Source organism: Penaeus japonicus, unplaced genomic scaffold (genome assembly GCF_977035675.1).
Source record: "Penaeus japonicus unplaced genomic scaffold, GWHDUDI00000001_assembly GWHDUDI00000018, whole genome shotgun sequence".
Lineage (NCBI taxonomy): Eukaryota > Metazoa > Arthropoda > Malacostraca > Decapoda > Penaeidae > Penaeus > Penaeus japonicus.
Window position 1 is genome coordinate 24,677,281 of NW_028234420.1, and position 13,519 is coordinate 24,690,799.

The 13,519-nt window shown below is 44.6% G+C and overlaps 1 protein-coding gene across 9 annotated transcripts in view; it reads right to left on the minus strand.

Annotated features, from left to right (window-relative positions):
- The window catches only part of LOC122254754 (uncharacterized), a 21,501-nt gene extending 16,951 nt beyond the window's left edge, over positions 1-4,550 (minus strand). For 8 of the 9 annotated variants that reach the window (XM_086546802.1, XM_086546803.1, XM_086546801.1 and 5 more), the window contains exon 1: positions 3,141-4,550. In XM_086546802.1, coding sequence (XP_086402928.1) covers positions 3,141-4,232 — 1,092 coding nt within the window. In that variant the 5' untranslated portion in view covers positions 4,233-4,550. The remainder of the gene's footprint in view (positions 1-3,140) is intronic. The other variant, XM_086546799.1, reaches the window with a different exon arrangement.
- Positions 4,551-13,519: the final 8,969 nt, after the last annotated feature.

The following is a 13,519-nucleotide window of genomic DNA, read 5'->3' on the forward strand; positions in this document are numbered from 1 at the left end:
CCGAAAACTGTCGGCGGGGGGAGAAGGATGCCCTCTCGCCCTACAGGATGGGAGACTCGGTACAGCCTTGAAAAGGGGCGGGGTGCCAAGAGCGTCCGAGCGTCATATTACCCCCTGACTCCTACCTTGTATGCAGGAGAGAAAGCAAAAGCCGGGGACCAACTCGGCCTCGCGGGGTTTACCTTGGCAAACTGCAAGAAACCCATTAATGAATTACTGGTCACTATCCGGTCTACTAGGTGATGCAGTGACTTCCGAGATCCCGCAAACAACCATGTTTTGTGCGCGGAGATTACCAAGGCGTGTTTAGCATTACGTTGTTCTTAACGCCATCATGTAAACACATGGCAGTCAAAGAAATGGATTAAATGCCATGAAATACAAAGGCTATGTTGCGATTGCCAACTACAGTCTGACCTCTCGAGTGCCGTATTGATGGGACGAATGTTATCACAATCTTGCAACATATCGCAAAGACGACGACACGAAACAATGTCGCAAAATAGCATCTGCGCAAGCAAAGCTAGCGGATACATATACTTGCGCCTCTATGCCAAGAAACCCGCTACTTAATTACTCGAACACGGTTCGGGGCGCGGGGTCTTTCGCCATGGCTAGTTCTCTTGGGCTGCCGATCTGTTTATCACATTAATCCGAGTATTAAAAAAAATCAAGATGTTTGAATCTAGAACCTATGACGCGTTCCTCAGTACCCTAACTGTAAAATTACTCTCGTTTTGCGTCACTGACCTTGTGTACTCCAAGTGCCAGCAGAGATTCATAGTACTAATGACACCCGTGTTTTTTCTTTCTCTCTTTTTATTTACTGTGTTTTTTTTGTACCCACATTCTTTTCTTCTTCCTTCCTGCAAGGTCATGCGACAGTCGTGCTTCAGCTAAATCTCCCGCAGGTCAAAACACGCTAACGTTCTTTAAATTCCTTGGTGTTCCGCCACCCGCAAAACAAAATACAAAACAAAATGTATGATAGCACGTCGCCCTTTGCAAAAGCAAAGTCGAATTTCTCATTGCATTTCTCTCAATTAAAAATTAAATGCGTAGTTTATGACGTGCCGAAGCATCCGAAGTATCAAAAAGATGTTTCATACGATTGGCCTCCCCCAAAAATCTTGTCCTTTGTGCGAAATCATGACCAAGTGCAAGGCCCGATCCAAGGGGATTTATGCACACGCAACGCAAGGGCGAAGGCGACGAGGTACATGCTGAAAGGGGCCGCTTCGCGTCACTCGAGGGGCGGACAGAGACAACAAAGATGGTACGCAAATAAAGGTAGAGAGAAGGGTGACTGAGTGGGGAAAATGAGAGGGGGAAAAAAGGAGAGAGAGAGGGGAGGGAGGGGGTGAGGGGAGAGAGGAGAGGAAAGGAGAGAAAGGAGGGAGAGGTGAGAGGTGAGAAAAAAAAGGAGGGAGAGGTGAGAGGTGAGAACAAAAAGGAGGGAAAGGTGAGAGGTGAGAACAAAAAGGAGGGAGAGGTGAGAGGTGAGAACAAAAAGGAGGGAGAGGGAGAAGGGAGAGAAGATAGAGGAGGGATGGGGAGGGGAGAGGGGGCAGGACCACCGGTCGAGAGGACACAAGGAGGGGTGGGTGAGAGAGGAAGGGGAGTCCGAGAGCACCCATAGGCGAGGGCGAGATCACAAGGAGGGAGATAGAGAGTGCCGCGGGCGACTCGTGGGCGGCCGCGACATCCAAATTCAGATCAGCGAGTCAAAAATAAAGCCATTAACTGCAAGGCCGAAAAATGGCGACGTGAGAAGTCGTCCAAACTGAGGACTTGTTGCAGGTCGATGGAAATACGCATTCGTGTTTGCCTGCCAGGTGGTAAGCAAGAGGAGGGAAATAGGCCCTCTCGCCATATGACCCACAAATAGTGCACGGCTCGGAACGTAGGTTAGGTTTCCCAGCACTGAGCGCTGCTAACATGCGCCATTTGTTTTGGTTTTTATTCACGAGTCCACAACTGGTGATGGATGACATGTGTACGAACTCTTGACAAGGCTCTTTTTCATTTTATTACAGATATATGGCATGAAATACCCACTCGCCGGGGAAAAAATCCATTGGGCAATCAATGCAAACTCACTTATTTCAGACGCTCAACACAACTTCGTTCATGCCCGTCAACAAAGATGGGCGGAGGAGGAGGAAGAAGAGCTGAAAGAGGAAGGGCGAGAAAACAAATACGTTGTCACAACTAGGATATATCACTCGGAAGTAATGAAGAAGTAAACAAATATTTTGTTTACGATCGATAGACTATTTTTCCCCAGATAGAGGTAACCGGTTTGGCAACTAGGCATCGGTATCAGGAATCGCAACAAAAGATATTCAACCACGTTTCTCTCTCTCTCTCTCTCTCTCTCTCTCTCTCTCTCACGCTTTTGTTTTTTCAAGCTAACGATCAGGCTAACCTAGTTCCTTAAAAAAACAAAAACTTGGCAAATATGCGCTACAAGCCTATATGAGAAAGCCATTTTTGTATATCTAAGAAAGAGAGAGAGAGAAGACAGAGAAAGAGACGAAACAGAAAGAACCAAGCACACAATTCAACCTCTTCACGCAGAGACCAAAAATCGGACATTAGTGGCAGTCAAGGTGTTGGGAATCCCGCATCGTAATGTCTAAACCTTGGTGCATAGTGTACAGAGATAGCACACACACATCTCTCTCTTGAACTGTCATCTACTAACAAATAGCAGGGCACAAGATTTAAGAAGAAAGGGAGAGGGAGGGGGGGGGGGACACGCCACTCGGTATGAGTAGGAGGTAGAGTACAACGGAGCAAAGTACAAAAATAAAATGCGGGTGGAATGCGAGATGTCTTCAATCGCGTGCGTAGACAGCGGCACGGAAAGGCCGTAAGAATGTCGTGGGAAGGAGCGTTAAAATAGACCTAGGCCTAATGCCAAACGGTAACAGGGCAAGGAAGAAAAGAAAAGAGAGGCATCTCAAGAACTAGTTTTGTTAAATCCGAACTAAAACTATCATCTCGCTGCTATCACTCATACCCAGGCAGATTTCCATTCGTAATGAACAACACCTTGTATCAATTGTATATGCGATAAATAAAGAGAAACAAACAAACAAAATTGCCAGCGCGCTAGGCCTCTCAAGCAAGCTTACCAAGGGCTCGGCTTGCTTGTCGGTTTCCTTAACGCTATCCTTATCGACGCCCTTCTCGGCCTCTTTGGCGCTGTCCTTATCTTCCTTAGCGCTCTTCTTCTCTGGTTCTTTGTCACCTTCCTTTTCGGCTTCTTTGTATTCTTTGGCGACGCCTCCTTTCTCGGCTTCCTGAACGCTTACCTTGTCAGTTTCTTTGGTGGCTTCCTTTTCGCCTTCTTGGACGCCCGCCTTCTCCGTTTCCTTGGCACCTTCCTTGTCGGCTTCCTGGGCGCTCACCTTCTCGGCTTCCTTTGCACCTTCTTTGGGCTCTTCTTTCTGTTCAGAGGATGGTACACTTTCCGTGGGCTTTCCTAAAGGGACGATCTGGTCCTTGGCGTCCTTTCCCAGTGCAGCGGCTATGGCTTCGTCAAACTTTCCAGCTTCAAGTTTAGCAGCTTCGTCCGGTTTGGCTTCTGCTTTCTGGGATCCTGATGCCCCAGGCTCCTTACCTGGAGCATCAGGCTTCTCGGCTTCCTTTACAGGGCCATCGGCCTTAGCGGCATCCTCTGCTTTGGCCGCGTCTGCAGGTGAAGCCTCAGCCTTGGCAGGTTCCTTGTCTGAGGTGCCTGGCTTCACATCCTCTCTGGGTGCGGTTCCAGGTTCAGCAGCCGCCGCTGCGGCTGCTGCTGCTTCCTTGGCCTGTGCTTCAGCCTTCTCAGCCTCAGCCCTGGCCTCAGCCTTAGCCTCAGCCTTAGCCTCGGCCTTGGCTGCAGCTGCTTCTGCTTTAGCTGCCTCCTTGGCCTTGCTCTTACTCTTGCCCGAATGTGACCGATGCAACTTGCTCTTATCTTTATCTTTGTCCTTGTCCCTGTCCCTGTCCTTGTCCTTGTGCTTGGAACTCTTGCACAGTTTGTCCTTCGCAGCTGCACCTCCGTTCTCGTCGGTGGGGAAGAAGTGCTTGCATTTCAGGATTCCTTTCGGCGTTTTCGGCGTCCTGGGTGTCTTGCCAGTCTTGGGGGTCCTGGGCGAGGTGCCGAAGCGGTGGATGGACCAGAAGGCACAATACTGGCACTGCGCCGGGTGGGTGTGCTGCTGGTACGTAACGCCGACCATTGTTACACACTTATAAGCCTTCTCTTTAATGTAGCCAGTTCAGATCACGCCAAGATAAACCACAACTAAATATATAAATGTTTCTCAGATAACAGTTCGTCTTATATTCTTAGTTCATATCACTATTTTCTCTAGAAAACTGTCAGAAAGTCAACGCTATTCACGTGTTTTAGACCTGCGTTCACATGACTGGTCCTCGAGCCAGTGAAACGACTTATGAAGTGCGACACAATGACAACCAATTCATGTTTCAATCATAGGCCGCCCAGCCTGCAACGGCCGACAAGAGGTTGCCACAGGCACACGTCAGACACTTCTAAAAGCCAGTAACCGGTGCTCTGGCCTTAAGAAGGACTGGCCGTGGCCGAAACAGGGAATTAGTTCCGGTGCTTCCGACCGACAGGTTCTAGGTGAGGCAACGTCGTATCTTACGTAAGTGCAACTCAATGCGTCGCAATTATCTTCGACGCCGCATGTCTTTGCAATCTCCTAGTATATATCTTTTGCGCTTCGTATACTTCTACATAATTTGCAACACATCGTACTTTTAGCAAATATAACAATGTTGCTTTTAGAAAACGAATACCATTATCAATGGCATGGCCCAGACAGTGGGGGCGGGCCTACCTTGCTCCTACACCGTGACGGCGCCACAGTTGCATAAAGCCTTTGCAGTAACATGAGAAGACGGCGTCTCCTCGGCTGTAGGGCTAGTCTAGGCCTGGAAACATCAGCCAGGTGTACCACTAGTTCTCATACACTTTCCATAACATATGCAAGAGCTAAACAATGGCCAAAATCAGACCGTCAAAGGAAGAAAACCGACGAGCACCAGCCTGGGAAAAGAGCCAATGGACAGGGCGAGGCAGGAATATCAAGTATGGGGACCACAAGCATGAGTCAGGTATGGCGCCGCGGGGAACGGATACTGGGGCGACGTAGGGGGAACTAAGTCACCCTATCAGCAGTGACAGTCTCGCTTTACAAAATGCATAGACCGAGGTGTGCTCATGTGCACGTCTGCGTTAAGACACACAGAACGATAGACGATACAGTGCCGAACCAATTAGGTTTAGAATGAGATCCCAAACGGTAGACGATGCAATACCAAACCAATTACATTGAAGAGTATACTCCTACTGAACGCCTAATAAGCGCGACAGAGAAGTCGGTCCTCCGAAACCAATTAAAAGACAATGGATATATGAGCGAGACATTTTCCCTTCTCGCGGGACCAAATGACATCACACTGTCATGACGGTGATCACATATGGATCATTGGACCTTTTTTACAACGTCTATCCGGCACGTCTCGACCTGCACGACCTACCGTGGCTAGAGTACTTCTTTCCTATTATTCTATTTAATCAATGGAGGGACTACGAGAGAGCGAGCGAGAATAGGTAGACGGAGGAGGAGTTATAAAGGGAGGGAAGGGGAGTGGACATGGGGGGGATAAACAAACAAGCAGGTAAGGCAACAAGCAAGCGATGAGGGAGGGAGGGAGGGAGGGGGAGAGAGAGAGAAAGAGGGAGGGAGGGAGAGAGAGAGAAAGAGAGAGAGAGAGAAAGAGAGAAAAGAGAGAGAGAAGAGAGAGAAAGAGAGAAAAGAGAGAGAGAGAGAAGAGAGAGAAGAGAGAGAAAGAGAAAGAGAGAAAGAGAGAGAGAGAGAAGAGAGAGAAGAGAGAGAAAGAGAGAAAAAAAGAGAAAGAGAGAGAGAGAGAGAATATGTAGGCGGCGGCGGTGACAGATTTGAGCCTCCTAAACAAATACATTTTATTTTTATTTTTACACGAATGTATCCCCGCAAGGAAGGCCGCGTGTCGAACCGCCTCGTCTCGCAACAAGGTAACGGTGGCTACGTGCCGGTAATTAACACCTGGCCGCGGCTTCCGTCACCAACCCTGGGAACACGACAGCTGTGCGCGCCCGTGCCTCTGTGGCGGCGAGGGATGGGAGGGAGGGACGGAGGAGCGAAGGAGGGAAGGAGGGAAGGAGAGAGGGGAGGGGAAGGATGGAGAATGGGAGCAAGGGAGGGAGAGATATAGAAAATGAGAGGAAGAAATAGAGAAAGAGAGACAGCGAGTTCATGGAGGTTGGGTAAGAAGTATGAATCATGCGCGAGGGAAACAGGGTGAATGGAAGATGGAGATGGAAAGGAAGCGAGGAGTAATCAAAGGGATAAGGACAAAGGAAATGGAGCCGGGATCAAGGGAAATAAAAAACATAAAATTTCAAAATGACGTACAGATGACTAATCTCAATTCATCTATCACCCCACACACACACTCACATAATTTAGTGTGTAAGAGAACGAAAGAGAGAGAGAGAGAGAGAGAGAGAGAGAGAGAGAGAGAGAGAGAGAGAGAGAGAGAGAGAGAGAGAGAGAGAGGCGGAGAGGGAAGAAAGAAAGAGCCATGTGGATAAGAATATGGCACCAGGAAGGGCATTAAGATGTCATCAGGTCACGTCAGGTCAACTCGAATTAGAATGGGTTAGACTGAGATGGGGAAGGCAGGGAGGGTGCCGGAAGTTGGGGGGGACCTGAGGGGAAGAGAATTCTATCAAAGGGAGAGGATAAGTACGGTATATAAACAGACAGGGATAGCAGCAGATTTGATTTTCGTGGATCACAAGAGCAAGTAGAAAGTCAAACATGTCCCGTCATGATAAAAGAATAATGAAAGATTTTTTTTTTCTAGTCAAAAACAATGTACTACTTATCCATGCCAATTAGTAACCACATAGTTTAGTAATAAAATGGATAGCAGAAAAAAGGTACAACCAACATGAGTACCGTCTCGACCCCTCATAGGCCGCAATAAAGGAGTTAGTTAACGCCAAAATCCCCTCTTGCGTGAAAGAGATCCCCGGGATCACATGACGCCATGGAGACAACACAGCCGGTGACGTCACACCCCGCAGCCCTCGTCAACCCCACACACACCCACCAGAAAACACAATAGACACATACAAATACACACACAAGGCTAAGGCAAACAAGAAAATAGACGCACAAACAATCACCCGTGCTTCACTGAGTAATGAAGGTGTGGATATTGGTGCTAACATTGATGACAGAAAGCTGTGTGAACGAAGAAAAAGAAAGCAAATGAAAATATACAACTGCAACATTTCCTGATCAAAGGCATTTTCCTAATATCCCCTTTAAATATACTAGCCGCCAACTGTCGGAGTGCTTATTTCTTTTATCATCCTACATGCTCTACGTAACACCTGGGCAAAGTTCATACTCTACAGAAAATGGGAAGCGAGTAGACACGTTTTCTGTTATACGTTTTCTCTGAAAGATCCTCCGCGCCGTTTTCTTTCATACTAAATGGCGTTTTCTTTACGAGTTGCGTTTTCTACGCACAGCACCGATGCAGACAAACATGAAGATATTGTGGCGACCTAGTTGGCACTCGGGCGTTCTCGTAAGTGCCAAACATTTTAGAGCAATTCATTGCACCGGCCAAATGTATTTCTTGTACCACGTGTTGGCAATGAATTATCCCTCCCTTATTATCATAAACAAAATGATGATACAAAACGTCAACCATACATACTTCCCCGCTAACCATAAGAAAAAATAGATGCATCAGTACCCAACAAAGACGTCCCTTAGCAAAAATTGGAAGTTGTGTACACAACGTTCCTTATTCTTTGGTGTGCGAAAATGACCTAAATGGAAGCGGACACACAAACCGCCTGCTGTGACAGTGTATGCGAGCTCCAAATAATACACATACCTTGCCAAGCGTTTACCCCACACTCGACTAAGCTACACTAAGCTGCTCCTAAATACACCAGATGCATTCGGTGGGTTTTCTAGGCGCTATGACTAAGTTATATCTCATTATTAATGGTCATGTGACATGGTATACTGGGAATTGATTTGACAGCTGTATTTCATATTTACCCAATGCTTTCTCTTACTAGAGCATTTTTCAAGAAATCACAATAGACAGGCTTAAAGATCAGAGCATTTTTTTCCTGCTGAGAATTTCTACATAGATGCGAGCAAAGGTTACAATGTGTTTGATGTTCAGATGCTTTTCCTTTTCTCCCTCTTCCTCTCACTCCTTTCTACCATAGCTTCTAGTGCTGCTAACATGTGCATTTACTAAGCGAACTACTCAACAGAAAATAGTTCTCATTTATCCTACTCGGCCTGCCCCGTCGCCAATGGGAAAGTGGAGGGGGGGGGATTTCTTAAAATAAACCGGGTCACTCTACACCATACTCGAGCTTCACGAGGAGGCCGGGGAACCTGATCTTGTGTGGTCTTGCTGCCTGCTCAATCATGTGCTGGAGAAGAACCCAGGTCACTGCTTGGCGCGGGTTATATTCCTACTTAAAAAATGCATAAAAAGGAAAAAAAATCAGATAGACATGCCGATTTCGATTAACTGCTAATATTTACTTGTCTCTTCTACTCGTCTCAAAGGAAGTTCAGGATCAATATGCTGTTGCTAACTGTCAGGTGTTAATCATTCATCAACGATAACAAGAGATACAGAAGCAGCCGATCATCAAGAGGAAAGCGGTGTGATTGAACGCGTCGCACCTCCCCCCCCCCTTCTCCCCGCCTCCCGCCTATCCCATTCCCGAGAGGTCTGGACGAGGCTCCGCGGTTGCCTAGGAACCTACTTCCTCCCGTGCTCTTGTGCTTTCCCACCCACTTTCCTCGTGCACGTAAAACATGCCCTCTCATCTTCAGATACACGTCTCGTCGAATAAACAATCGACCCTTAAACACATCAAACACAAACTGACAAAAACAGGGCTCGATGTAACAGCCCCAACATTCAAAAGGAAATCCGATGCGCGTACAACGGACGACCTTGTACTTAACAGAAGCCCACTGAACATGCGGTGCAACCGACAATTTATCCAAAGATCCCTAACACGAACAAACGTAAGCCGAATAGGCTGCATCAGAAGTTCCTTTGCAACCGTAAACACCGCGCCTGTCACTGAGGAAAAAAGAGAATGCCTAAAAACTCCTCATCGCTTCGGTTACCTTATAGTCGCTCCTATGTAGTACTTTTCCTAAACCCGATCCATCTGCCAGTGTGTATGTGTATGTATGTATGTGTGTATACATATATACATAAACACAAACACACAATCATACCTACATAAACATACACACACATTTATATGTGCATATATATATATATATATATATATTTATATATATATATATGTGTGTGTATATGTATATGTATATATATTATATACATATGTATATAATTACATGTATGTATATAAATATAAGTATATATATACAAATATAAGTATATATATAAATATAAGTATATATATAAATATAAGTATATATACATACATATATATATATATATCTTATATATATATAAATATATATATAAGATATATATATGATATATATATATATATAAAGTATATATATATATAAATATAAGTATATATATAAATATATAAATATATGTACATATGTATAAATATATATATATATATAAATATATGTATATATATATATATATATATATATATATATATATATATATATATAAATATAAGCATATATATAAATATTATATATAGATATTATATATATATATATACATATAAACATCACACACACACAAAAGTTTGTTTCCATATTTACATATAATTTGACTCGGACCGACTTCGATTCACATGCTGGACAAAAACAAACAACAACAAGACACACACACACACACCAGTAACTTTGTTTATCCTGAATGTGAAAATATATGTCATTAATTAAGAGATCATGAGAGACAACAAATCTTGCATGACCTGATTTTTTTGGGTTGATTTGTCTTATATAAATTCACGGGACTTGTCAAGTAACAAGTAAATTGAATAACTCCGTCATCCTTTACAAGATTACCAATGCAAGTCACAGCCTACAAAGCCTTTTGTTGACGAAAAAAAAGAATACCAACGCATGCAAAATGCCTGGTGTCTTTATACATGTTCAGTTGTTTGTCACACACTTCTTTGTCTGCTTACATGTTCAATAGACAGCACATGTTCTGTTTCACGGAGTATTTATGTTGTAATTTTAATAATCCACTATTTTTCTATCTTCAATTCTGAAATCAGTGTGCGCAACGGAAAGACTTATGTATTAACAAAGATTGCCTAAGCCGAATCCCAGGACAATGTGCTGTATGTTAGTAAATATTATTCAGCTTGTATAATTTCCTAGCATATTTTCCAGTCTGCCAGTGTATTTCAGCTTCATGTGTATTGAGTGTATTTTCCACCCCCCTTACAAGCTTCAGCAAATGAAAACTTGGCTAGAATTTCTATAAAATGAGTTTCTCTCGCAGGCTTATCAGAAAGTGCCAGTATGCTACGTCATCACCCGAACGCACGTGTCTGGTTGCTTCAGTATTCACGGGTGGGCGGACGTGACTCTCTGTGGAATGTCGTTAGATCCGATAATTCACGGACGTTTTCAAATTAGTTGGTTGTGAAATACCTGATCACGAAACATCAAAGATAGTGTTTAATGTGAGCAGTATAGAGAGCAGATGAAGCGAACCTGCATCAACCTATTCCAGTAATGACACGTAACAGATCCAATTCAAGGAAGCATTTTAGCCTCATCTACTTCGACATCCGGCTGTCGTGTCCAGGAACTCCATCACGGCACCACCTTGTCTTTTTTGTATATAACATTGATGATAAGGGCCAAATAAACAATTAATGGACTACACCACCTGGTATGCCATCTTAAGTCCATCATTGCTACCTCGCTACCGTCTATCTCTCTCAGTAAGCATATTATATACACAATGTTCACAATGATCGGCATGTGGCCCTGTCCTCGTCACTACCTCCTTTCACTTTGATAATCGCGGCCCACACAACTTGCTCTCACTCGACGAGTTTACAGAGCAGGTCTTAAATGTCGTAAAAGCACGCGGGCAAGCTCAGCGGGACAGAAACATGTGGTGGTTCATTAATTACCATCCGATGACGCCGCATGCTACAGCCGTTACCGGTTCTTTTTTGCCTCGGGACTTTATTCATCGTCACAATGTCGTCCGCTCTCCCCGCTACTCTGTACCGGGCTGTGACTGAATAACTAACCTGTCCTCGCCTACCCCGGTAAAAAAAAAGATGAAAGAAGCAAAAAACGAAGCAACTTACTACCCAACCAGGCTCGCGATGGGAACGGAGGTCATTGTGATCGCGACATAATGGCCTCACACCTTATGGACAGACAGTAACGGGATAATGAAAGTAGATCAAGTCAGCTCCTCGACCTTGGCATAGCCCAAGCCCGGCAACTAACTGCACCATGACCTTGAGTCATTCATACCATAAGCATATTAATTTCATTACATAATCTTGCCCGGTCACTCCATGGGCAATTACTGGAATCTCATTTAAAAATAATAACTGGACACTGAATGGTTTATCAGAAAATATAAAACAGAACGCGCTTGACCCAAAGCAACAATCTGTCTTCAGGGAATCAGGCGAGCCCAATTCTCAAGAAAAAGTGGAACACAAATCATCAGCAATCCCACATGGCAGGAAACCCTTCTAAAGAAAGTTCGTTTACTAAAAATGAGAGAATAGTTTGGAATATCTCATGGATTTCATCTTATAGAACTGAAGAGGAAGTACACGATTTCGAAAAATTTGTCTTATTTTCTAAAATGTTATTTCCATATAATCAAGAAAACAGTATGTTTTGCTTTAATGTTGTTGGCTGACATGCTCCGTGATTCACTGCATATAATTTGCCCCATGTCTAGACGGAGAGCATTTTCACTGCAGTTCTATAGTGATAATGAAGGCTTATAGAACACACGCACGTATCAGGCACATATACAGCGAATTAGCAAGATTGAAATATGTCCTCTATGGGTTGATTGCCACGGTAGCGCCGATGCCAGACATGTCATGGCACTCACTGAATCTGTGCCAGATGCTTTGAGAGAGCAGCCCCCCATCTTTTATCTTCACGGCTTGTTCAACTCTTGCTATTATCATGCCAGGGACTCAGGGTAGATAAGAAATGTAGCATGTAAATATACTTGTGTCTTCAGGTAGTAATTCTTAACCGCAGAGTCACAGCTACAAATTCAGCAGTTTCAGAGAAGGAGAGACCCGAGTATTTATCACGTGGTCTACGTTAAAAGTACTGAAACGAAATGACAAATCACTCCCATACACTCTTGAAATATGAAGGAATTCTTATTTTAGTAAAGGTCGAAATCAGTGAAGACCATCTAGAAAACTGTTGGGGCGTCAACACGTTTATTCGTCATGCTTTCTCGTAGTGTCAACATGAATGTATCACAAACACTCAATATCTATCAATATGTAGTTCAACGCACTATTTTCAGCACTATCACGTTTCTCAAGATGTTAGGGGCAAATAAGAAAAAAACACATGTAAACAAATACATTTTACTTCCGGTCCCGAATTCTCTGCTTGAAAACGCAGCCATCTCTTACTGTGTGCACGTACGCTCTCTCTCTCTCTCTCTCTCTCTCTCTCTCTCTCTCTCTCTCTCTCTCTCTCTCTCTCTCTCCCTCAGTCGTGTTGTACTCGTAGAAGTAGGACGTGTTTCTAGTGCTGTCCTCAATCGTGAAAGATTCCTAGAATCCTGTGTTTACCCCCCCCCCCCCCACTTGGTCCTTGGACAGGGAGCGGGTGAGGTGACTTGGGCCCTCCAGCAAATTTTACCCATCTCTTGCGTATGTTTTATCATTTTCAAGGCTATGTGATTATATTGCATATTGCCCTAGCGTATTTGCTGGCGACCACAGCGAAACTCTAAATCGCTTTGCGGACTGACATTAGGCGGACTGACCTCAGGTCGCCAACTGTCAACATGACTCCCGTTGCCACATCGGTGTCCCTGGATTCTGATCCGGCAACTGACGAAATGGAATGCACTAACGGAACTTGAATGAATAATGAGGGAACGGGCATGAAGCGATCCAGAAAAGACAGCACGAGTGACAACTCCAGTGACTCGGAAAGTGAATTTGAAAGAAAGGACAAAAAACTGAAGGACGACGATATGGAAGTCAACAAGGCAGCTAACGTGGATGAGATCAGTGACAGTGGGAAGGGCAGGAGAAGGCTGTTATTCCCGGAATCCTGCGAAATGTTCTTCATGGAAAAGTTAGCGTGGGCAATGGAACTTGGAAAAGAACATTGCCATTTTGAGCCGCTGCTAAAGGTAGCGAAAGGAAGACCGTATCTTCGAGGAAGCGGAGCAGTTCCTGACATCTCAGAAA